Raw genomic sequence first — 27783 nt, forward strand, 5'->3', positions numbered from 1 at the left:
AATACAATGTCTTTTAATTTCTATATCCGACTCGAAGGACCTTTTAGATAGAAGATAGATAATTTTATTCGAAATTAACGATCTCCTTTGCCTTCGTTTGCACGGAATTAAAAACTTAGTAAGTATCTTTTGTCACCACTATGGAGTTACTTGGAACAAACAATTATCCATTCATCCAAATTTTTACATTTATATTAGTAAGATAAGATATAGTGATATGGATTTAATATAAAAATTATTAATAACGATGATCCGAAGTGCAATACAGGCGAGGAGTCCACTAAGAATGAGTAATAGTCGATTAAAGTGGAGCCAATCAGGGTAATGGAGGGAAACCCTTAGAAATGGTCATACAAAATTTAAAAAAGAGCAATAAGATATATTTGAACATATCCGAAGAAAAGAGTTACATATTTTAAGGGAACAATTAAAATATGTAACTCTTTTCATCAGATGGATATTATTTTGAACAAACAACGTTTCTTACGAATGTAAATAAATATACATACAATACAAATAAAATACAAATCGATTAATAAATAGGATTTATTTTCACAACATTCAAATATATGTAATATTTAAAATAAACAATATTATTGCTACTGATTGCTTCATTTCTGAGATGTACAATCCCAAAGCCCATACAAACAACTGTCTTCAAAAAGCTTGTAGTACTTCCTACGTCACTAAGCCAGTGGGGGGGAGCTCTCCGACCTGTCTGTTGGTCTTCTGACGGCCAGGTCTCTGTGGGGGCACTGTGACCCCATGCTGGCGCTGCAAATGTTTCTTCCAGTAGCAACGCCGTGTGAAGCAAGCGTGACACACTTCACATTCAAACCTGAAGTAAACCACTGGCATATTTTGCTAGAGCATACATTGAAGCATATAAAGGTTTTCAGATATCTTGGCCGTTAACTTCGCGTGAGTCTGCGCTGAACACAATTTTGGGTGCAATAGGGCATAGCGGGATGAGGGGGGAGAGTACTGCGCAACTCGCACATGACCTTGAGCCACCGAGATATTTGAAAAGATATATACAGTGAAACTTGGTTAAGTGGGACCTGGATAAGTGAGAAACCTCCATAACTGGAACTCATGCTGAGGTCCCAACACTTTGGCACTGAATTACCTCTGTTAGTGGGACGAGGTAAACCTCTATATCTGGGATTTGTTCTTTCGATTTATCATCATAGTTACCTCTATAACTGAGACAGCGAGTAAATTTTATATGCATAAACCTCTGTAACTGAGATAACACTGTTTTTTTTTTTTGAGCTTCGAATTTTGACCTTCAGTTTTAGTTTCGCTTTACTATCATATAGATGTTTATTTGAAAAATGTCAAACTGAAATAACTGAAATAACCTGTATTCTCACCTCTATTAATGGAACCCTCTGTAAATGAGACAGATATTTATTTATACCTGTATATCTGAGACACTGGGTAAGTGGAATACCTCTATAAGTGAAACGACATTGCAGGTCCCTTGATGTCTCACTTAACCAGGTTTCACTGTATTACATTCGATTAGCTAGAAAGCTAAAAAATGCATGGAAGTGACAATAAATTTTAAATTCGTTTTGTGGATTTCTGAGACCAAAATCCCCATTTAAAACATATTGTTCTCTGTTATGTCAAAGATAATGAGAGGGATAATGATATGTTTATAGAGATTTTGGTTTCAGAAACCTACGGTTAGTAACATCGATCACGATTAACTTGACTACAAGAATTGACTTTCAAAATTATATCCGTCTCTATCCATCCAACACTCGTATCCATTAGATAAAAAGAAAAGCTCACCGTTTGATATCATTATGTGAATCTATATGGCGATTGAGTTTTGTTCGGTCATAGAATGTCCTGTCACATAGATGACAGGCGTGACGTCGCTCGCGCGCGTGACAGCGGCGAATGTGACAGCTGAGGTTTGACGACGTGTGGTAGGAGGCGGTACAGTGCTCGCACTGGTACAGTTTCACACCTACAAAACGTATACCAAAACTAATCTCGAGTTACCGAGACCAAAATCCCCGTTTAAATATATTGTTATCTCTGTTTTCTTTCAAAGATAAACAGGGATGACGATATGTTTCATACAGAAATTTTTTGGTCACAGAAACCAACTATTAGTAGCGTAACTTAACGATATTAAGCGGTGTGGGAAACCATAATTGTCTATTTAATAATTTAAATCTTAAGAGTACTTAAAGAGTGGTTTAACCCTTTTTATCACAAGTGTAAGAGATGGAACTATTTTCGTCACAAGTGTAACCGTTGGTTATTGAAACCAGAACCTCTCTATATAACATATATTTTTGAAAAAACAGAGAACATGTTTTAAACGGGGATTCCGGTCTCAGAAACCCACGGTAAGAAATGTAACTATTACTGTCGCAAATTTAAGAAATGTAACTCTCTATATCACAAGTGTAAAATATATCTCTTTTCTTTGCAATTTGAAAGAACCAACTCTTTTTGTTGCAAGTGTACAAAACGCAACTCTTTTCGTCACAAGTATAAGAGACGTAACTAATGCTTTACTTCGCAAGAGTGATATGTAACTCTTTTCCTCGTAGAGATGTAACTATTTTCATTGGATATGTCTGTCTCACCTGTATGTATGCGCAGATGTTTGACGAGGTCGTGCTTGTGCCAGGTGCGGTAGTCGCACGAGTCGCACGCATGCTGCGGCGGCAGGTGCGACCGAACGTGAGAGAAGTGAGACGCGCGGTGTACGAACACCTTACCGCAAATCTGATACAAACTTACATATCGACCTATCCGACGAAAATAGTTACATATCACATAAAATGTAACACTTTACGTCTGATGGGTCGATATGTTAATATATATCAGAAGATTATTAAGTATTTTAGGAATAATAATGACAAATCGACCTATCCGACGAAAACAGTTAGATATCACATAAGATGTAACTCTTTACGTCTGATGGGTCGATATGTTAATATATATCAGAAGATTATTAAGTATTTTAGGAATAATAATGACAAATCGACCTATCCGACGAAAACAGTTAGATATCACATAAGATGTAACTCTTTACGTCTGATGGGTCGATATGTTAATATCCATCAGAAGATTATTAAGTATTTTAGGAATAACAATGACAAATCGACTTATTCGATGAAAAGAGCTTCATATGTAATATTTTGTAAGATGTACCTTTTTTCGTCAGATAATCCGAAAAATTTTGCTTATAAATTAATTCACGTTTTTAATCTAATTTCTTAGTTTTAGATCGCGTAATTTAACACCATAGGTAATATTTCTAAGCATTTTAATACTTGTAAAACGTATTTAATTAGAAAACGGCTCTCCGTCTGTCAGTGGCAAGTGTAAAAATTATATATATAATTAAGGTAAGTAATAATTACCTCACAAATAAAACTCTCTCCTTTATGAGTTTCCTTTTTATGTTTATCAGATTGTTCCTTGTTTGCAAACTTGAGTCCGCACGGTTCACAAAATAGTTTGCGAAATTTAAACTTTGTTAGTCGTGTTTGACCAGTCTTTTTGTATGGACCCCTTTTATTTCTAACTTTTGTTGTTACCTCATTTTCTTCTATACTGAAAAACAAGTATTATTATATTGTTGCAGCGGCCATCTTGGATTTATTTATCGCTGTCGCCTGCGACTCCGTCCGCTTGGAATTAAAAATAAACGTAATAAGTAGCCTATGTGTTCTTCCAGACTATATTCTACATCTGTGCCAAATTGCATCAAGATCCTTTGCGCTGTTCCAGAGAGATACCTTCAAACATCCATCCATCCATCCATCCCTTCATCTATCCATTTAAACCTTCGCATTTATAATATTAGGTCCTTACATATGAAATTGGTGTTTTGTATGGGAGGAACAAAAAGTCAAATATTTTTTAATATAATATATTTAATTAATCAAAGTATGAACCATTATTTTCTATGCACTTTTGCCATCTCATAGGTAGTTCATTGATCCCTTTACTAAAAAAACCAGTCGGACGGGAATCAATAAAATCTTTGAAGGCGATTTGGACTGCCCCATCGGAGTTGAATTTTTTCCCTTGCAAGAAGTTATCCAAATTTCGAAAAAAATGGTAATCTGTTGGAGCAAGGTCCGGGGAGTACGGAGGATGTCTTAGACTTTCCAATTGAAGCTCTTCTAATTTAGTAGCCGTCTGTTGCGCAGTGTGTGGTCTAGCGTTGTCGTGAAGCAGCAGTGGCGTGGAGCGATTGACCAGCCTAGGTTGTTTAGCCGCTAGCTTTTCCATCATGGTTTGCAATTGCTGACAATAGACATCAGCCGTAATAGTCTGGCCAGATTTGAGAAAACTGTAATGAACAATACCGGCACTAGTCCACTAAACGCTTACAAGTAACTTTTTTGGGGTTAATTTTCGCTTGGGGCAGGATTTGGCTGGCTGGCCAGGATCCAACCATTGCGCTGAGCGCTTCCGATTATCGTAAAGAACCCATTTTTCATCACAGGTAATGATTCGGTTTAAAATACCTTCATTATTGTGCCGGTTTAGTAATGTAACGCAACAGTCGACGCGCGTTTGCCGGTTTGCTTCAGTCAATTCGTGAGGTACCCACCTTTCAAGCTTTTTAATCTTCCCAATTTGCTTCAAGTGAATTAAAACAGTTTTATCACTAACATCGCAGCCTGCAGCTAACTCGGTCGTGGTTTGCGATGGATCCGCTTCCACAATAGCCTTCAACTCTTCATTATCAACTTGAGTCTCAGGCCGTCCACGGGGCTTGTTCTGCAGATCCAAATTGCTAGAACGAAAACGATGGAACCAAAAACGAACTGTGTTTTCTTTTGCAACAAGACCGCCATACACATCATTCACCCTTCGAGTCGTTTCCGCAGCACTAGTGCCACGGCGGAACTCGTACTCGTAAATAATGCGATATTTTAAGTTTTCCATTTTGTAAAATGAGTGACGCAAACAGAAAAAAACAGAAGAAAAAAACAAATGAATGACGGTCATCGAACCACAAATACATGAGTCTATAGCTGTACAAATTTGAATTTGAAATTCCTTACCAAAGAGGAGAAATTCGTGATTAAAGTGACCAGTACGAAAAACGCCAATTTCATATGTAAGGACCTAATATTAGTTAGATAACTTTTGCCCGGAAATCAGTCCGTGTGGAATTAATTAAAAAAATAATTATGTATTCTTCCAGACTGTTCTACATCTATGCCAAATTCCATCAAGATCGAGATCCATTGAGCCATTTTGGAAATGCCTAATAACATATCCATCCATCCATACCTACATCTAAACTTTTGCATTAATAATATTAGTAAAATTTACTTACTTGAGCTCTTTAATTTAATACCTTTATAAGAGAGGAAGATGAAAACATCCTCTGCTGTTTTGCAGAGGCAGTTGTGGTTAGACACAAATTACAGTATAATCTCACTAATCCGGCACTTCGATAGATCGGCACGTCCAATAATCCGGCACCCTCCGCCCACACCTCCCTTTCCCCTCTATACCAGTGCGCTTAGGTCACAGTTGCACAAAAGCAGACCTCAATTAAGGATTATTTCAAAACTAGTTAATTATGTACATATGTGCCTATGTGTTAATTCAATTGTTCCATAATACATTACATACATTTATTCTCTCTATGAAATGCTTTATTTTATTTATTACCGATGACTTTTTCAGTATAACCCAGTAATCCGAACATTCCAATAATCCGGCACCCTCCGGTTTTTAATAGAGCCGGATTAGTGAGATTACACTGTAATCTATTCTAAACAAGAATTTATTTTTCACCAAAATTTAAAACAGCAATAAATACTTGTCTAAAATAACATATTGGCTACATTTTATTCTAGAAATGTATGATACTCATAGAAAATTAATTTAATTTTAATTCCCCACAGACAAAGTAGCAGGCAACAGCTAATATTTGAGAAATAAATGTACACTATGTCAGTACAGTTTAACTTAGACAAGTACAGTGTTGATAGACAATCTTCATAAGTGAGAAAAAAATTGCAGTCTTTCTCTCAGGACTCACTCTCTCTCTCATCTAAGTTTGACTGTATTCAAAAAAGTAATTACCTTCCTATTTTTAATTTTAAATTAACTCTTGTACTCCGTCTATTAACACCAGGTTCTTGTTTAATCTGAATATTATCTTCTGCTTGAAAGTCCTGCTTAAATTCATCTGTGTTACCGCTGATATCTTCTAATATACCTTCTTTTGTATCATTATTTATACTTTTTAATGTCTTTTCAGAGAGTAAACATAGAGTTTTAAAGTTGTATGCTATTGACAAATTGTCAAGACATATATCACATATTTGAGTTGGAAGACCATCTTCTTTTGTCAACTGAAATTAAAAATAAGCTATTAAATTAAAAAAGGTTTTCAATCACTAAAATAAACTGCAAACAAACTGCGATTTACTCTTAAACTTTTACAATATCACATCTCTTTATCTCACATATTTAATAAAATAACTGAAAAAAAGCCGAATGTTATAATATCCTGGAGGCCATTGTATCAAATTTAAGATCACTGTGTTTAATTTAGGCTTTCAATCAAATCAAAAATAGAGCTAGTTAAAATCATCCTCAGCTCATTAGACTTTGATGAAAGTTTAACACGAAACAAAAATGACAAAAACAATTAAGGAAGTACAAACACCTGTATTCCAGTGCAAAAATTAATTTTATCAGCTATATCTGAAGTAAATATATCAGATGTATTCGTCTTTTTATCCATACAAACTCTACAGGAATCCATAACTTTGCTATTTTGTTTCGGTGTATTCCGTGATTATTTAAAATATATTGCTTGTAAAAGTTTCATAACTTTGTAGAAATAAAAAATATCCTAGTGCAAGTTATAAAAAAATTTACTTATTAAAATTATAATTTAGACATGGCATGACAATATTTTGTTCAATGTTATGACAATAACTGTCATTTGATGGATGGATGAAGGAAGTTAACAATGTTACCAACTCTGAAAATACTTTTAACAAAGTAAAAAAAGCAGATGTGTAATTTTTGTATAAGTAGTACTTTATTAAATGATAATTTATTTCTTAAAATACTGTATTATATTATAAATACGATGAGAATTCATTCAATTTTATTTCTTGAAATACTTTCATGCAGTTATCATGCAATAGTTACTAACATCATTTTTAACTTAGCAAGTTTAATGATAAGAAAGATATCGTGAACGTAATTCAGTGAATCACAACTTTTCAAAATAAGTATATACGATAAAAATGGACATAAAAATCAATAGTGCTATCACCTTATCACAATTTATCTAATTATTTATTTGTTCTTTCATTGATAGGGAAATGATAAAAAGAGATTTAATATTAAATTAACTGCAGTGCTATCGAGCCATCGTGAGTTTTAATTTAAGCTATGTAGTAGTAAGTATTCTTAGGTCTCGAAGCGTATTTATACAAAAAAAATTACTGCTGTTGAAGTATTCAGTGCAGTAATCTATGTGAAAATAAGGAAATTTAACTTTTTCAAAAATTTGAACCGGGGGCGACATCACATAATTCCATAATATATTAAAATATTTTAAAACATTTAAACTAACGTAAAATTAAAATAGATAGTAACTTAAAAATAACGAGTCATCATCAAATCAAAATTATTCTTATTAGATTTTTGCAGTAATGTCCCTTTAATATTCAATTAAATTAATTGCTACTTAGTAAATATATATAAATCCTTTATTAATGAAATATCTGGAAATTATAATTATAAAAAAATTAAATTAGTGTGCAAAAAATAGAGTGTGATTCGCTCTGATTCATTCAATCTATTTTCTTAATTTGCAATTCATACAGTATACACGTTACCTTATCTTTTGAGGATAAATGTCAAGTTAACGTCAAAATCAACTTCAATCGACTCGACGAAGCGAATGTAAAAGTCGTGTTAAATCCACAAAGGTGATTGTGTTATCCATTTTTATATTGTATTAGTGCTTCTACGTGTTCCAACGGCCTTCTACAAGAGGTGAGTTACTCTAATTAATAATTTATAGGTTAACCGAAAAGGCACACATGATAAGGTTTATCTTTGATAGCTTTATTTGATGCGTCCGATTGTATAAGCCGGTTATGTTCACTGATTGCTGGATAAAGATTGTTGGATAATTCATTGTCAGTTGATTTGCACAGTCACTGACCGCGATTACTCGTTTTAATTCCGTGTAACATCGACAGAACTTTTATTTGTCAATACTTTTTTTTTAAGACTTAAGGAAACATATTTTTACGATCTTATTACTATTAAAAGTTAGTCAAAAACCTAGTGAATAGCTGATACCTGAAATAATAGCTGAACCATATAGCTGATGTCATCCGTGAAAAGATGAGAATATTATGAGTTTTATGTAAAGGTAATACCTGTAAAGAGACATTTGTCTTAGACAGAAAGTAAACTATAAATGTACGAATATACTACTTCAGAAAATGCGACAATAATGTCTGTACTATCTACAATTGTATGAATTGTATGAGACACTCATGTTCATACAGACAGTTCAATGTATTCACTAAGTGTACCATGTATATTCCTTAGTCTATTCTACCATAATTGTTTAATGACAAAATATAGCAAAAGTTAGTTCCACTCGAAGAGTTTCAAAAATATTAGTTACAGAGCTGACATTATAGATAGGGTTGCCAGCTCGCCAAACCCAATAGCCCGACAGACCAGCCAGTTTGGCCGGAAATTTGGGTAGAAAGGCCGGGCCACCCGTCTGTCGACTCTCACCTGCGCTCAGCCACTCTCTTTTGTGAAATATAAAAGGCCTAAAAAAAGCCGGACAACTGTTTGTTTTGGCCGGACACGCAATGAAAAAGCCTACCTATGTCTGGCTTTATCCGGACGCCTGGCAACGCTAATTATAGATACATTACTACAAATATTCATAAAATAGTCATAAATGTCAAACTGAAAAACCAAAACTGTACCAGTAGGATTTTTTGGGTGTGTAGTTTGTTTCATAATGTCCTACCTATTGAAATACGTATTTCTTAAATGTTATAATACTCTAGGCCTTATAAAACATTTTTCTATCAGCCGAAACCAATAAATCAACAATTTTGAACCGTTTTTACTTATCTAAGTTATTTAAAATCACATTTGTAACATATTTGGTTAAAATTTAATTATTCTACCTCTCACAGCTGTGTTACTCAGAATACTCTGTCCTCAGTGGTATAACCACACAATTACAACTTAAGATGCTTCCAGAAATTCCAGTCCATAGGTGTTAATTAATAATTTATAAAAAAAATATTCCCCATACTACATGAATATGATGATCATTTTTAACATTGATTTTTGTATACTAAAATAAAGTGGTTTTTACATTTTCTTTTAATAATAAATAAGGCTATGAACAAACAAGTTTTGAATGACACTTCATCAGTTGACTTTTTTATAATTGTTACTTCAATTGAAATGTTCTAAAAGTGCATACTAACCATCATTATAATTAGATGTTGCTTACAACTCTCTCTGCGTGGTATTAAAAAAAAACTTAGTAGCCTATGTGTTCTTACAGACTATGTTCTACATCTGTGACAAAAATCTGCAATATCCATTGAACTGTTCTATAGATACCTTGTAACAAACATCCATACATAAAAACTTTCGCATTCATAATATTAAGTAAGATTATTAACTAAATATCCCATAAGATTACCATTCATTATATCTGATTTGTTTCATAGCATAATTTTATTTCCAACTGAAGTATCTATTCACCCAGACCGGATCGGGGAGCAAAGCAGATTTTTATCCCTAAATAAATTGCTTTATTCAAATAATTAGGGTGGTTAAATTTAGTTTTCAATTCTGTTACTTTTTTTACGCTTGCTATTGATAAGAAAAGACATGCAAAGTAAAATTAATTTTATAATTAAATATTAAAAGTAATAAGTAAAATCAAAAGAAATCTCGTTGAATTCAATCCCAAAAAGACACAAGTGTGCGCCATTACCGCTAAAAAACAACCCTTTGTCGTAGATCTTCGTTTTGAGGGCACTCCCCTGGTAGCCTCAGCCAGTATCGGTATTCTCGGCGTTGACATATCGAGTGACGTTCAGTTTCGCGGTCACTTGGAAGACAAGGCCAAGCTGGCCTCCAAAAAGCTGGGTGTGCTCAGTAGGGCGAAGCAGTATTTCCAGCCGGGCCACCGCCTACAACTGTACAAGGCGCAAGTTCGGCCCCACATGGAATACTGCTCGCACCTCTGGACGGGAGCACCCCAATACCAGCTTCTTCCATTTGACCGCATACAACGGAGAGCGACTCGAATCGTCAACGACCGAGCTCTTACCGATCGGCTTGATACTCTGGCCTTGCGGAGGGACGTCAGTTCCCTCTGCATTTTTTATCGTTTATACCACGGGGAGTGTTCCGAAGAACTGTTTGGAATGATTCCTGCCGCCGAGTTTCGTCATCGGACGACCCGACAGACCGCCAGGTACCATCCATACCATATGGATGGCTGGCATTCCACAACAGTGCGGTTCTCGCGAAATTTCTTGCCGCGCACGGCCGTGTTGTGGAATGGTCTGTCCTCGGCGGTATTTCCAAACCACTACGACTTAGGGACCTTCAAGAAGCGAGCGTATAGCTTTCTTAAAGGCCGGCAACGCATCTGCAATTCTCCTAGTGTTGCGGATGTCCATGGGCGTCGATGATCACTTCGGTGTTCGCGCCGTTCGTTTGCCCCCTTCTCATAAAAAAAAAAAAAATTAAACCTTGTTTCAATATTACAAAGCTAATCTTACGGTCAAAAATCTGCTCTGCTCTCCTCCTTGGTCGGATATGGTTGATCAGTGTTTAAGGATACAGACCTACAGTTTATATATATTTACGCCTGAGTAAGTTTTTATGTATGTGGGTTTGTATAAAAGTTCTATCGTCCAAGTGACCTTCTGGAGCCTAAACGATACATTTTGATGAGTGAGATGTCATTCGATTTGGACAGTTTTTTTAAGTGATAAACGTCGAACAAGGATATCTGAACAAATGAGATACACGCTGCCATCGCAGTTGGTTCTGTCATAGAAAACAACAGCTACAGTACAAAGACATCTTGTGACATTTTTTGACGTCACGTTTTTTGTCACGGGGGCGCTAGTGAGCTGTCATAATTTAGTTTGACTTATGCCCACCGATTCAGATAGCTTTGTCGGTCTATAGTTTTTAAATTACTATTGTTTTGTGTTAGGAATCGTGTTGTCTGCCTTGTTCTGTAGAGGTCGCGGCGACATTGACGCGACATTGCCGAGGTCGCCGGGTTATCTGTGTGGGGTCGGCAGCGCTAAAGCACGCTCGATACACGACCACTATGTTGCTGAGTGAACTTTTTTATTTCATGATTCAAAAATGAGCAACGAATGTTTTGTTAGTGGCCAGTTTGATATGTTTGAAGGTTCGATTAACTTGAAGCAACTTAGAAATTATTTTTATGCATATTACCATGGAATTATTGATTTTACATAGTTTTTTTTAATAATAACGTTACTATAATATACAATTTGTTTTTTTATGTTCATTTTAAATAATTTTTGTATTTTGTAATTTATTTACGAATGTCATGTACTGCCATCTTACGGAAATTTCTAGAACCTTTTAAGTTAATAGTTAAAATGATGCAATCACAAGAGATGGCGCTTTTAAAAGTCGTTCGTTTGGAGTCGCGGGCGACAGCTAGTTTGAATATAAAAATCTTTTCTGAATTAAAAATTACGACGATATTGTATACAATAAATCAAACTTATCTGTCCCGGTGGGCAAAAGTGATACTAAATTACAAAAGCTCACTAGCCCAACCATGTCTTTGTCAAACCAGATCCTTGTCGTACTGTAGCTGTCATGTAATGTTTTTTTGAGTTAGCCTATCTAACCCAAGTCTATTCCCTCTAGGGCAGTGATTATCAAACTTATTTATTTTACCGCCCCCTTTGAAAATCAATTATTTTTCAGCGCCCCCATTTTATATTCACTCCTAAAACTTAAAAACCACAATTTCATTACTTTAATTAATTTCAACGCCTCCCATTTTTGGGCCCCTTAAACCCCCTACTAGGTTTCAAACGCCCCCAAGGGGACGTTATCGCCCACTTTGAGAAACACTGCTCTAGGGGATATAGATATGAAAATTTTTTCATCTCTTTATAGTCAATTTATTGTAGTCAGTACGATCAGAAATAAAAGTGTTAGTGACCAATAAGGATATCTGACCGAATGTGGACACTTTATACTAAATTCTGAAAGCTCACTAGGACTTAGAAAACTTAGTCCACTAATAGAGGATCTGTGATCGGGCCAGATAAAGTTGTCGTATGTTATTTCTCACGAAAGTCACTGTCGTTGTTGGACTTTGGTACTAACATGCACACCTTACCGTTATCTTTTCTACGGCTATCTTTATTAAGATATTGAAATATCTTTTTGCACTAATATAACTGCGAATATACGTCATTTGCCAGACTGATGTGATCGTAGTTGATATGACTCATATCAGTCGGGCAAAATATTTAGTCGGGTGAATATTTAATAACAAGTAGGCATAAGATTATTAAATCACTAATGATCGCATATTAATCTATTTCAGACCATAGTTCATAGACAGAGAATTTATTTTCTGAATTAAAAATTACTTATTGTTTTTCTTCAAAATGGTTTGTTAAGGTCAAATGACGTTTCACTATGAAATGGGTATGATATATAAAGTTTTCTATTGTATGTAATGAATTATTCAATTATTATTATAATTTGTATGATTTTACATAATATATTCGCCGAATGGTACTTACACTTGTATATTTGAAATAACAAATGTTCACTATTATTATTGATTTACTTGCGCAATTATTTAAATTATTGTTTGAAAAAGCATAATGAAATAAACAATGTTATGTAATAAAAAGTTACTCATATGATATATAGGAAATTAGTTTTTTTTTCAATATTAAGTAAATATCTTGGCTCTTTACCGCGAGTCGCTGCTCAGCTCACCGCCGATGACCTTGGAGCGCTAAGATATTTGAAAATACTAATATAAAGGTATGTACAAATATGTCGAATACAAAGTTAATCATAACCAGTCAAATGTTTCGCCAGTTTTAATTCATTATTTACTATAAGTACAGTACTACTAATGATGTCTTGTGAAATGTTCAAATATTTAATAATATATTATTGCATTATTAGATTATGCTTGTATATATGCTGTTTTACATAACAATGGTATTTCAACATATACATGATTACAAAAGGATATTAAAATCTGTCTTTGTGTGTGTGTGTGTGTGTGTGTATGTGAATAAAAATCAATATTTGTATGTATGTTCCTATAACAACAGATTATGACGAGACTGAAGACGCCAAAGTGAAAGACTTTTTATAACTTACATCTTAATTATTTTACTAATATTAAAAATGTTTAGATGGATGTTTGTTAAAAGATATATCCAGATCTTGCTGAAATTTGGCATAGATGTAGAACACAGTCTGGAAGAACACATAGGCTACTAATTAAGTATCTTTTTTTAATTTTAACAGTGGTAGATCCCGCAACAACAATATTTTGTTGGGTGCATAAATGGGCCGGCTCGACCGGTGCAATACCACGACCACACAGAAGACTGGCGTGAAGCGGAAGCAATTCCGCGTTTCGTCTGATGAGTGTGGTCCCGGAGGCCTAATTTTAGTCCCCTTTCCCGAATTTGGCGGAAGAGGGGACGAAATTTTTTGGGATGGCAATATTCTCTTTCTGTGCGTCCCCTTCTCCGTTGATTAATGGCAGGCAACGCGTCTGCATTCGCGGATGTCTATGGGCAACGGTCGTCTCGCTATTTCGGCGAATTCAGGTGGCCGTTTGCTCGTTTGCCACCTTATGATGTAAAAAAAAATCCGCGCGGACGCAGTCGCGGGCGACAGCTGGTAACATCGCTACGCATGGAATTTGATATGACTATTTTCACTTAATTCAGGTCAAAATTCCTGTATGAAACATGTTGTTTACTCTGTTTTGATTATTTTTTTAGAATTTACGACTTTTCGCTTAAATTGTACTTTAACTATGGTTTAGGGCAGTGGTCAATATAGTGCGGGTCCAGAGCCGTATGTCGCTCTTAAGTGCGTCTCTGATACAAATACCACAGAAGGCGTAATAATATTTTCATTAAGAAAAAAAATATTTTGCTAACCTAAAATGAACTTACTTTTTACTAATATTATAAATGCTAATGTTTAGATGGATGGATGGTTGCTTGATAGAAGGTATCTCCGGAAAGGTTGAACGGATCTTAATGAAGTCTGGTACAGATGTAGAACATAGTCTGTTCTGTTAAGTTTTTTTTTAATTTCGCGCGGACGGAGTCGTGGTCGACAGCTAGTTCTTCTATAAATCTAGAATATGTATAATTTTTTGTTTAAGTTAAAAGATAGATAGGAATTTAAATCTATATATATATAAAAGAAAGTCGTGTTAGTTACACTATTTATAACTCAAGAACGGCTGAATAGATTTGACTGAAAATTGGTGGGCAGGTAGCTTAGAACCAGGAAACGGACATAGGATAATTTTTACCACGTTTTTCTATTTTTTATTCCGCGCGGACGGAGTCGCGGGTAAAAGCTATTTTGTATAAATATGACTTTGCTGCCATTTTTTTTTAAATTGTTCTATTGTACATATGATTTAGGGTTATGAATAGAAACCGCTAAAAGTTGTCACATTTGTATCAGTGCGAGTTTTGTAACTAATTTATTCAACACTATATATATATATTTAGAATGAATTACTTAGCAAATATGCTAATCGTAATTCAAGGAGAAACTTGCCTTGTGTTGTATAAGATATTTATTTATAATTACTATAATGAACAATAATAGAAAAAAGTCATCGTCAATGTCGAACGATTCAATGGAGAATTGTTTTATAGGTTTTTTTTTGTTAGATCATTTGTTAAGTACAGTTTCCTACATAAGAACTTGAATTAATCACTAAAAAAAATTGTAATGACAAAGAAAAGTGCACGTGTAAATATAAAAAACTATACGCCTCTAAATTATAGATATAAAACATACTAGCTGTCACCCGCGACTCCATCCGCGCGGATTCTTAAATAAAACTTATTAAGTAATCTATATGTTCTTCCAGACTATGTTCTTTATCTGTGACAAATTTCATCAAGATCTGTTGAGTCGTTCCGGAGATACCTTCTAACAAACATCCATCCATCTAAACTTTTGCATTTATAATATTACTAGTTTTCGGCCGCGACTCCGTCCGCACGGAATTAAAATAACACTTAATAAGTAGCCTATGTGTTCTTCCAGACTATGTTCTACATCAGTGCCAAAATTCGTCCATATCCTCAGCCAGATCATAGTCACACTAAACAATACAGTTATAGACCGACAAAGATATCTCACCCGGTGGTTATAAGTGAAAAGCACCCCTTTGTTAATGTTAAAAAAGTGTCATAAGATCCTTGTCGTCATTTTCTGTGCCCGAGTATGTTTTACAATATTTTCTGACAGAACTTACTGCATAGTAACGCCTTTTACCGGGTCAGAAAATTTGTCAGACTATACCCAGCCTAAAATTACAATTAATCTAGTTGAGGTAATTTTTTATTGTGTCATCTTGTTGTAATGTAAAACAACTTTCTACTTTGTTATTTATCGATTGTTTTATTTCCTCTAATTTTTTTGTTGTCAATAATTCTCTACACGTGATTATATCATTTTGACATCTCCATTTGCATTGTTATACGATTTTATAAATACGAATGTATGGATCTTTTTTTTTTTGGGCGGCGCCATGTCGCCCTCTCGTTCCCCTAACATGTTGTGTCAGGGACGTTGGGTAGATTTTATCTTTATTTTTTTTTCAAGTTATTTAAAAATCAGAATATCACAAAATTTTCCTATACTAATTTAAAAAGACAAAATAAATGATGGATGTTTGTTAAAAGGTACCACCAGAACGGCATAGATGTAGAACATAGTCTGGAAGAAAACATAGGCTACTTATTAAGGTTTTTTAATGCCGCACGGACGGAGTCACGGGCGACGGATAGTATATATGCGAATGTTTGGATGGATGTTTGTTAGAAGGCTTTACAGATTTCGATGAAAATTGGAATAGATCTAGAACATAGTCTGGAAGAACACATAGGCTACTTATTAAGTTTTTAATACCGCGCTGAAGGATTCGCGGACGACAGCTAGTCTCTTAAATATAATATTCTCGTGTCTCAATGTTAGTTACCATACTCCTACGAAACGGCTTAACCGATTCTATGAATTTTTATATGTATACTTAGGAGGTCTTAAAATCGGTTACTATCTATTTTTCATACCCCTATTAAGTTTTTTTTAACTTTACGTGGACGAAGTCGCGGGCGACTGCAAGTTACAACTAAAGGTGTGTTTAGACTGCAGTGACTATTACAACTGTCACTACACACACGCTCACTTACAAATAACACATTTTTTACAACATAGATTTGGTGACTTTTTAAAATGAAGACAACGCCATCTGGTTACAACTTACAACATCATTTTTTTTAACTTACTAGCAGTCAACCACGACTCCGTCCGTGCGAAATTAAAAAAAAAAACTTAATCAGTAGCCTATGTTTTCTTCCAGACTATGCTCTACATAATGTTCGTAAGAAACGGGATTCTTACCACGATTAGGCTGTTTGAGCTCCCGATATTGGCTATGGGAAGCCCTGTTGCCCCCGTAGTTGCTAACATCTGGATGGAACATTTTGAAAACATTGCCATCACAGCCACACCATCACCAGTTAAACTGTGGAAAAGATACGTAGATGACGTTTTTTGTATTATGAGGGGTAACCAGGCAGACATCGAGTGTTACTTGTCATATCTCAACAGCATCCACGACAAAATAAAGTTCACCTGTGAGGTAGAAAAAGAGAGGAAACTACCTTTTTTGGATGTTTTAGTTAAGGTTCGACCGGATGGATCACTCGGCCACTCTGTGTACCGGAAGCCAACTCACACTGACAGGTACCTTCACGCGAGCTCACACCATCATCCACTACACCTGAACGCTGTAGTGACGTCACTAGTGAATCGAGCCCATGATCTTTGTGACAAAGATCACTTACCAGGTGAACTCGAACATTTGTCGAACGTACTGCGGCGGAATGGATATGATGGAAAGCTGAAAGCACGACGACACAAACGGAATAGGCCGATGGAGGTGGCGAGACAGCCTGCTTTTTTGCCGTACGTCAGAGGGGTAACTGACAAACTGTCGAAGATTTTGAGCAAATACGCGATAAAAACTATTTTTACCCCTGACAGTAAGATAGCACAAAAACTGCGATCGCCCAAAGACCGTATTCCGTTTGAAACACCCGGTGTCTACAAAATCAACTGCAGCTGCGGCAGCTCGTATATAGGACAAACCAAGCGCACCATCACCAGTCGCATAAAGGAACATATACGAGCTGTTAAAAACAACGATCCTCAGAAGTCGGCTATAGCTGAACACCTTTTGGACCCCTCTACCAATCACTGGATTGAACTTCATAGTCCCCAGGTACTATCGACGGAACGCCACTACATACCAAGATTGGTAAGAGAAGCGATTGAAATTGCTAAATGCAAAAACTTCAATCGCGAAGATGGGTTTAAATTGTCGAGTGCCTGGAATCCAGTGATCCAGTATTACAACAAGACTGGACAGCAACCGACTTCGAGTACGCGCACAAATGTAGACACAGTGAGTGTAGTTTGTCGACAAACAAAAATAACATCGAGTGCGGACTTAATGTGCAGTGAGAACGCGGACAGTGGTAGTGGTCGCCGAATCAGGAAGAAGGTAGACCGATACGGCTATCTTTAACATTTTTTACACTACCGCACAACACCAGTCAACCCGTGAACATGGCGCATGCAACTGTGCCGAAATATCGGGAGCTCAAACAGCCTAATCGTGGTAAGAATCCCGTTTCTTACGAACATTATATTAGTAAAAACCACGAAAGTTTGAAGTTATATATGCTCTACATTCTATCATCATAACTAACATCAATCTATCCATCTAAACTTTTGCGTTTCTAACATTAGTAAGATTAACCAAAATCAGCTAATAGTTTTAATACAAAAAATATAGGGTAAACGTACCAGTAGTTGACATGTCTATCAAGTAAACGGAACTTTACCTTTCACCTTACAGTTATGTCAATGTGATTAGGAACACTTAAGGTCAAACATATTCGCAAGGTCTAGAAAGTTACATACGAATGTAAGCATAAAGGTTATAAACATATAACCACGAAAACCGGAACCGAAAAGAAGTTTACTACATCACTAAGCGACGTTACGTCATTATGTACTGAATTATTGATTGGTGTACATTCTGCAATGGAAAGTAATATGAACATATTTCAAAACGATTTAAGAATAAACAATTATATAAGACGTTTCAATGTCAGGTCGAGAGGTCGGCACTTCGAGTACAGTGTAGGTGGACTATCTGCACATATGATGGATGCTTATAATCAATATACTTGACATTGTAAAGGTCATACGTAATATTGTGAAAACAAGTTATTTCACGCAGGTTTTATTGTCGCTTTTCCAGCCAGTGATTCATGTTTATAAATTTGATAGCGGGAAGTCGTTGGATGCGGAAGGCGGAGGACCGCGTACTGTGAAAAGCATTGGGAAAGACCCATAGGCCTGGGCATACCCAGCATTGGGCAGATAAAGGCTGTTGATGATGATGATTGCGCCACGACCATCTCAAGTATTGCATTTTTATATGATCCTAATATCATCAATTCTTATTACTTCGTGCTTTGTTATCTCCGATGATCATTTTCTCGGCTGCCAGTTCCGCAATTTGTGAGTTTTTTTTTTAATCAGTGATGTTTTTATTCAAATTTCTTTCTAATTTAAAAATCATCGCATTCGCAAATTGTCGAAGGTATTTATTAATAAGTGAAGCAGACTTAGTACTTCTCTTCTTAGCCCTTTTCTAAGGAAAGTACTAGAACAGATGAACTTGATTTTAAGACAAAAAATCTATTGATTTGTTAGAATTTCGAACAAGCTGGGATTACTGGTCTAGTTAATTTGTTATTGTTATTCATTATTTATGCGACCCACTTCCTGTTGTTGCGTAGAATTTTGTATTGGAATGAATCTGTGGTTATGTTGAACCATTTGTTATACATTATTAAATTTACGTTATGAAATAATTGATATAATTAAGTTATGTAATATTACATTCAATTATGTTAATTAGTTTTTTAGACGCATTAGTGTGAAATTTATGATGCAACGAAATGCAAGAACGAAGGTGGAATTTTCACAGGATTTATATATTACATTATTCAAACTTTCGTGAGACATTATCATTAACTAATATAGAAAACGGCTAAAACACTCACGTACATTTGTCTAGTGTCGGCACCGACTAGTTTCGAGACCATCGGGGGCTCTTCATCAGGGTGGTTATTTTGCGTTCCCGACGCTCACTAGTGAGCGATGGGTCGATAAATGTACGTGAGTGTTTTAGTCGTTTACTATATTAGTTAAGGATTTATATAACTACAAATGTGAATGATGAAGATGACAGCTTGTTAAGCTGGTTATCCACTATGTTCGCGAACCTCTTGCGCTCCGCGCTCCCGTAACCGCTCTGATGGAGACAGGTACGCGTATCTCCATAGGAACATGCGCGCGTCCACGGACAGACTGAACTCCCCTTTGTGTTCGCCCAATTTACCGCTACCCGTTGGAGCGCTGAGCGCGGAGCGCGCACCGTACGCTCTCCATGTTCGCAAATGTATCCACTGTGCGGAGCTGTTGCAAGAGCGCGGAGCACAAGAGGTTCGCGAACATAGTGGATACCCAGCTTTATATGTCTTGGCTCAGAACATACTATGAGTCGCTGCGCAGAACAAAATGTTGTGTAGCAGCATACAGTAATGCGGCGGGGGGGAGGGGACTGCGCAGAGTACAGATGACATTGAGCCGTCAAGAAATTTGAAAAAAATGTATATATCAGCTATCTTCTCTTTTAAAAGTTAATTTCCACTAAACGTGTACAAATATTTTTCTGTCTATGTATTTAAAACGAGAATGAAATGTTTTTGTACAAGTATTTCAGCAACATAGTGGGTTTTTTTTACTAAGGGAAAAATACCTTGGGTCATCGTCAGATATGGGAACTCATTGGTGTTCTATCCTAACATAAAACAACCCTCTGTATGGACTTTTTGTATCCCCATGGAACTATCATCAAGTGTTACTTTATAAGGGTGATCTTGACATAGTGGGGTAGAGACTCAAGTATGTATGTATCTTACTAATATTATAAATGCTAATGTCTAGATGGATGCATGATTGTTTGAAGGTAACTCTGGAACGGCTCAACGGATTCTGATGAAATTTGGCAAAGATGTAGAAGATAGTCTGGAAGAACATATAGGCTACTTTTAAAGTTTTTTTTTTTAATTTCGCGCAGACGGAGTCGCGGACAAAAGCTCGTGTATGTATATATGTATTACATATAGTATGAGCATAGTTTATACTAAATGTAATATATATCGAAAATTACAGTAAAAATATGTGTCCTTTGTATTCACAAAACTATTAGAAGTGTCTTTTTCATGCCTGTCACTAGTCGTCGTAATTGTTAAGTGACACCTGTCAGTTGTAAAACAATAAGTGAGGTTTAGACCGACAAACTTTATGATCCGGTGGTTATAAGTGACAATAAATTACAATAGCTCATTAACGCCCCCTGCCAATGTCAAAAAAGTGTCACAAGATCCTTGTCTTGTCATGTTTTTCCTTTGAAGTTAAAGTTTTGATCGAGTAATACAGTGATTCCCAAAGTGGTCCAGATGATACACGGAAGAAACTGGGGTATACGATAACGGATTAAAATTCTGGGTCCACAATTTGAAGAACTACATTAGTAGTATTACCGGTATTTACCGAAGCTAGTAAAATTTTGGTAGGGTCTATGAAAAAAAAGTCAAATTTCTGCTTAACAAATGGTTTTAACAAGTAACGCATTAGGTGTAATAGCAAAGGCCACTACATAGTGTCCATTATCACTAATGGGTTTTTATAATTATTGTCTTGTCGTGTCACAATGGTTACTTACTTGAATCACGACTATTGAATTACGTGAATTAAACATTATTGCAAATGTTATCGCAGACAGCTGGCTGTCCTATTTTTATGTAAACGTAGATTTTAAACGGTGAACGACGATTTCTAGGTTTTTATTTTTCCGCTCTATTCCTTACTTATATACCACGTTCCAATTAAAACTCTTTAGCATAGACAAGGCGCGCTTCATTTTTAAACTAGAAAATTCTATATTTTTTTATCAAACACATTTTCACACGTTGGATACATCCATCATTACGTTAGCTACCCTTATGATACAATATCAGTTTACTTTATCACATACTAGCTTTTACCCGCGACTCCGTCCGCGCGGATAAAAAAATAGAAAACGGGGTAAAAATTATCCTATGTCCGTTTCCTGGTTCTAAGCTACCTGCCCACCAATTTTCAGTAAAATCGATTCATCCGTTCTTGAGTTATAAATAGTGTAACTAACACGACTTTCTTTTATATATATATATATAGATAAGGGGTACACTGATAGGGAATGGCATAGGACTAGGAAGAGATGGATCGCATGAAAGGTGACATAATAAAGAAGGGAGGGACGACTGAAATGACGGAATCAATTTAGATGACGAAAACTGTTGCACCGACCCTACGCGAGTGAGACAAGGACAGGGAGATGATGGGCGTACTTTTTCAACAATTTTAACAAAAAAGTAAAATATCGTAATGGCCGCCAAATATGGAATTTGACGTTTCTCTGTTTACGTAATTTGAATGTTGGATCAATACGATGTATTGTGGTGTTCGCCCACTTTGCAATTCTTTTGGAATTGAGTTGTTTGCGATTAGTGTTGTAGTGAAGTTGTAAGGTCGCGCCCGATAACGGTTCGCGACTACATGCCTGAGGTAGGGGGAGCTGATGTATGCGCGTGCGCACGAGTGACGTAGCCTCGTTTCGTTCAATTCAGTCTTCCGCCGGCAGCCGCACGTAGCGGACGTGTCGATAAGTGATATCGAGACTCGATCGCGTTGGATTTCTCCATTGACTCGTTCGGCACAAAAGCGTTGCTGTTAAAGTGGTGAGCTCAGTTATTTTACAAGCGAGAAAGTTGTACCAGGGGAGCCCCTTTTACATTTGAATACGACGTGGCTAGGAATTATAAAGTAGAATAACGCGTGAATATAGATGTGATTATTTTTTTTTCTTTAATTTTTAACGGTAAGTTAAATTAAGTCACTTGTCTCTAACCACTGGGTGACGATGAATTTATTTATTAGACACTAGTTGTCGCACGCGACTTCGTCCGCGCGGGATTAAAAAAAAACTTAATTAGTAACCTATGTGTACTTCCAGATTATGTTCTACATTCTATGCCAAATTTCATCGAGATCCGATAAGCCGTTCTGGAGCTACCTTCTAATAAATATCCATCCTTTCAACTAAACTTTCGCATTTGTAATATTATTATGATTCTATAAGTTTTTTAAACATAACTATTATTTTAGCTCGTTTATTATTTTGTCTTCGGCTTAATTATATGTGTATTTTATATATACCTACTGATTACTATGTATGTTTCCTGTTCTAATGACGTATACTGTAACGAACTCAATTTAAAATTTAAAACAAATGAAATATTCAAAAACGCTCCATCGGCTTATGAACGTTTTCCATACTTAACAGATATTTAACTTTCTTTTTAGAGTAGACAATACAAAATACAATATATATCTATACTAGCTGTCGCCCGCGACTTCGTTCGCGCGGTATATTAAAAAATCTTAATAAGTAGCCAATGTGTTCTTACATACAATGTTCTATATCTGTGCGAAATTTCATCAAGATCTGTTGAGCCATTCCGGAGATAACTTCAAACAAATATCCATCCATCGATCCATCCATCTTAACTTTCGCATTTACAATATTAGAAAGATTAATTGTAAAGAGGAAAGATTTGTTTGTGCATTGGATAATCTCCGACTGCTGAACCGATTTGATTAATTATTTCACACTTTTTTTTTAATTCCGCACGAACGAAGTCGCGTGTAACTGTTAATCATACTAATATTATAAATGCGAACATAGGTAACATAGGCTACTATTTTTTTTTATTCCGCGCGGACGAAGTTGTGGGCGACAGCTAGTAGTTAATAAAAATGTAACGTCTGTATGTAGTTGAAAAAAGTAATATTTTGTGGACTTATTTGCGCAACTTATAACGAAAAAACCATTTTTAACATTTTTTCTGTCTGTCTGCTAGTTTGCGTTTGCTCCGGGTAATCTAACTTATGTAGGCATTACAATATACGAGAAATAATAAAAAATATAAATAAATATATAAATAATAAATATATTATTATAATGTTCGTAAGAAACGGGATTCATACCACGATTAGGCTGCTTGAGCTCCCGATATTTCGGCACAGTTGCATGCGCCATGTTCACGGGTTGACTGGTTGTGCGGTAGTGTGCCGAAATATCGGGAGCTCAAACAGCCTAATCGTGGTAAGAATCCCGTTTCTTACGAACATTATATTAGTAAAAACCACGAAAGTTTGAAAATATATTATGTTTATTTTATTTCCTTCGCTAAAATGTCTTGGGCATAGACAAATGGAAATTAAATGGTGAATTTAATAACATGTGTTACTTGAGCCTACGTTCTATATCTGTGCTAGATTTCAATAAGTTGCGTTGAAACGATGGGAAGTTATCTAGTAGATATGTGAATCAAATGTGTCCCACTGGAACTGTACACGGTTTCAGGATACAATGCCTATGTGTTCTTACAGTCTGTTTTCTACATCTATGTCTAATTTCATCGAGATCTAGGCAGCCGTTTTGTAGATACAATACATACAATACATAACTAATATATATCAATCTATCCATACATCTAAACTTTCTCTTTTTTTTTATTATATCTTATCTTACTAATATTATAAATGCGAATGTTTAGATTTAGATAGATGTTTCTTTGAAATTATCTCCGGAACGGCTTAACTCAACATAGTCTGGAAGAACACATAGGCTACTTATTACGTTTTTTTAATTCCGCGCGGACGGAGTCGTTGGCGGCAGCTGGTAGAGTAATAGTAATAAAATTTGGAAGATACATACAAGTTTGTCGTCTTATCGAGAGTCGATTTTCCGAAGGTCTTTTCACTTCACTTTAGTGCTCCTGAATACGTATCTATAGGTTTTTTTTTTATATATCAAAAGGTGGCAAACGAGCAAACGGCCACCAATTCGCCGAAATAGCGGAGACCGTTCCCCATAGACATCCGCAAATGCAGAATTTAATCAACGGAGAAGGGAACGCACAAAAAGAGAATATTTCCCCTTCTGTTGCGTCCCCTCCTCCGCCAAATCCACTTCCCCTTCCCATCCTTTTTTAATAGGAAAAGGGTGGAAAGTGAAAGAGTACTAAAATTAGGCCTCCCGGACCACACTCATCAGACGAAACGCGGAATTGCTTCCACTTCACGCCAGTCTTCTGTGTGGTCGTGGTATTTCACCAGTCGATCCGGCCCATTCGTGCACCCAACAAATATTGTTGTTGCGGGATCTACCAAGGTTACGGTGGTCTTGGGTCTTTTAGTTGAACTTGGTGATTCCAACAACGGGTAAGGTTTCATGAATTGTAATGAAGCTGCATTTTCACATAAACCTGTGAAATATTTATATAAAATTTAATACAGAATAAGAAAAGATAGAATTTAAATAGTATTTACATAATGACGAAATAACCTTTGTATGACCTCTATTTTATCATTGCCTTGCTTATTTTTTCTCTCTTATTATTATTGACTTTACAATGGACTATGATCAGTTTCATTTAATTTACACGCCATAATTTGTTAACACTAGTTGTCGCCCGCGTTTCCGTACGCGCACAGTTTAAAACACTTAATAGGTGTATGAAAAATAGATAGTAGCCGATTTTAAACCTAATGAATATATACCTATACATATAAAATTTTATAAAAATCATTTCGGAGGAGTATGGTAACCTATATTGTGATACGAAAAAGGTATAATAAAGTGGCAAAGTTTAATTGTTTGTTTCCATTGAATATGCTCTGAAACTTTTGAACGGATTCGAAAAATTCTGTCACTGTTGACAAGCTACATCATCCACAGGTGACATGGGCTATATTTATCACTAGATTTTATTTTAATATCGCGCGAAGTCTCAGGAAAACTGCTACAATCAAACCGACTATGAACTATAAAACGCCGGGCATTATTACTGAATCGAATAGATGGCAATAAACATTTTAAAATTGGTCTAGCTAACTAGCTAGTAGTTACAGCAGGTCACAATAGCATGGGGTCACGGAAGAAAGCTAAAGCGTTCCCGTGGCGCCCGCCATAATGCGTTAGAGGGCAGTCAGGTTTTAGTGGGTATTCCGGTCACCTTCTGTGGCCGGCGAGTCCCACACTCCCTACGCCATTGCACAGCCCGGCGTAGGCGTGCGTAAACGCATTTCCTGACTATATAAAAAAAAAAGGTCACAATAGCATAGAGGCTTAGATATAATAACATAAAATTAAGCAACTCCTGTCAATCGGATGTCCAAAGAAGCAAACGTGAGTAAAAAACATCGAATGTCGAAACTTGATTGTGACTTAAATCTCATATCAATGGAAAGAAAGATTTTCTTTGTAACAAAAATGAACGTACGGGAGCAATTTGCAAACATCATCTTAATTGTTACTAATATTATAAATGCGAATGTTTGGATGGATGTTTGTTTGAGGAGAAGGATCTCAATGAAATTTGGCATAGATTTAGAACATAGTCTGGAAAAAAAACATAGGCTACTTATTATGTTTTTTTTATTCTGAGCGGACGGAGTTGCGGGTGACAGCTATATTAAGACATGTTTACGTTTGTTGCAATAAACAATTTACCTTAACAAATAAGGAAACTTTAAACTTCTTCAGTTGATGAAAACCTCCTTTAAGTAATGATTTTATTTGCTTCAAAATTTATTTGATATACATTTTATACGATAATTACGATACATATAAGGTCCTTCGTAAATAAGGCAACATAAATCTTCGCAACCCAGCGATTTCAGTCGCTAAGCGACTTATGTATTACGTCATAGAGGTTTGTAAACAGCGCGCGTCACCACCCGAAGACAAAGTATTTCACGCGGGCACAGCTAGTTAGTTTATAATTTTTCCGCAATATGATGAGGTGATATTCTTTGCCCTACTCTATTGAAGATTTTCAAGTTAACTTGAACTTATTTGTTCTACTTTCCGGTACCCACTCGACCTCCATAGCAAACTTGTAGCCTTTTGTGAACAGTACTTTGGTTATGTAAGTTTTTGACGGTCCACTTTAAGAAGTGACATTATTTCTTCTTTTATTATATTTAACATCCATACATCTATACTTTTATCTAAATATATTAAAAAATGTTAGTGTCTGTATTTATTAACGACTAGCTTTTACCCGCGACTCCGTCCGCGCGGAATAAAAAAATGCACACAAGATAAAAAAGTTCCTATGTCCGTCTCCTAGTTCTAAGCTACCTCCCCATCAATTTTCAGCGAAATCAGTTCGACCTATGTTGAGTTATAAATAGTGTAACTAACACGACTTTCTTTTATATATATAGACTAGCTTTTACCCGCGACTCCGTCCGCGCGGAATAAAAAAAAATAAAAAAAATAGAAAACGGGGTAAAAAGTATCCTATGTCCTATTCCTGGTTCTAAGCTACCTGTCCACCAATTTTCAGTCAAATCGATTCAGCCGTTCTTGAGTTATAAATGGTGTAACTAACACAACTTTCTTTTATATATATAGATAAACAAAACATATTTCGTACACGTGATGTATTTGTCGTTACGATATACTTTCTCGCATATTTTTGTGCTAGGCCCCAAAATATCCTTGTTGGATTATCTTATTTCTTACTTTTATTAATATAAATGCTTATGTTTAGATGGATGTTTGTTATTAGGTATATACACAACGGCGAAACGTATCTCGTTTAAATTTGGCATAGATGTAGAAAACAGCCTAAAAGGACACAAGCAAACTTTATTGTCATAATTATGACTGTAAAATTTTACTGAAATGACTCTTGTATTGATACATGTTGTCTCTGTTTTGTCAAAGAGAGTGTAAGAGATAACAATAAGTATCAATTGACGTGCCTCGACCATCGAAACGTAAAGCGAGGAAACGATGTTTTTGTCTTTGGAACAAATGACGTGGTATGTTGTATAACATGGTCTTATGATTTATAATTAAAAATTCCATCTTCGAATATAACTATGAAATTCTTACCATAACATATATAAAACCTGTTCTGTGAATTAATAAATGTATTAAAAGATTCAATCGCTATGGCGGCTCGTGGTTTGCTGTGAGCGCATTTTTCACCTTGTTCCAATTAATCAAAAACTCGAACAATCAACAATTAAAAAACTTTTTTACATGTAACTATTATGATATTAAAGTATGACTTCACTATTTCTTGCAATTTTCATAAATTAAATGAAAAAGTCAAATATCGTAATGGCCGCCATGTATGCAATTTGACGTCTTTTTTTACTTAATTTCCT

At 35.7% G+C, this 27783-nt stretch overlaps 3 protein-coding genes across 4 annotated transcripts in view; 2 read left to right on the plus strand and 1 right to left on the minus strand.

Moving 5' to 3' along the window:
- Positions 1-582: 582 nt before the first annotated feature.
- On the minus strand, positions 583-6762 carry LOC106711718 (zinc finger protein 2). Its single transcript, XM_045684915.1, has 7 exons — positions 6683-6762; positions 6094-6365; positions 3399-3591; positions 2616-2757; positions 1804-1984; positions 680-838; positions 583-640 (listed from the first exon to the last, which is right to left on the minus strand). Coding segments are annotated over exons 1-7 (1026 nt in total). The 5' UTR covers positions 6761-6762; the 3' UTR covers positions 583-639.
- Positions 6763-7882: 1120 nt separating this feature from the next.
- The window catches only part of LOC106711742 (ATP-citrate synthase), a 41722-nt gene continuing 21821 nt past the window's right edge, over positions 7883-27783 (plus strand). The window contains exon 1 of one of the 2 annotated variants that reach the window (XM_045684904.1): positions 7883-8031. The gene's annotated coding sequence lies outside the window, so the exon portion shown is untranslated. Of the gene's footprint in view, positions 8032-22135; positions 22272-27783 lie in introns of those variants that run through there. The other variant, XM_045684903.1, reaches the window with a different exon arrangement.
- On the plus strand, positions 16781-19733 carry LOC123722595. Its single transcript, XM_045684868.1, has 2 exons — positions 16781-17812; positions 19632-19733. The coding sequence occupies exons 1-2, from the start codon at positions 16781-16783 to the stop codon at positions 19731-19733; spliced, it is 1134 nt and encodes a 377-aa protein (XP_045540824.1).

The sequence above is a fragment of the Papilio machaon genome, chromosome 28 (genome assembly GCF_912999745.1).
Source record: "Papilio machaon chromosome 28, ilPapMach1.1, whole genome shotgun sequence".
Taxonomy (NCBI): domain Eukaryota; kingdom Metazoa; phylum Arthropoda; class Insecta; order Lepidoptera; family Papilionidae; genus Papilio; species Papilio machaon.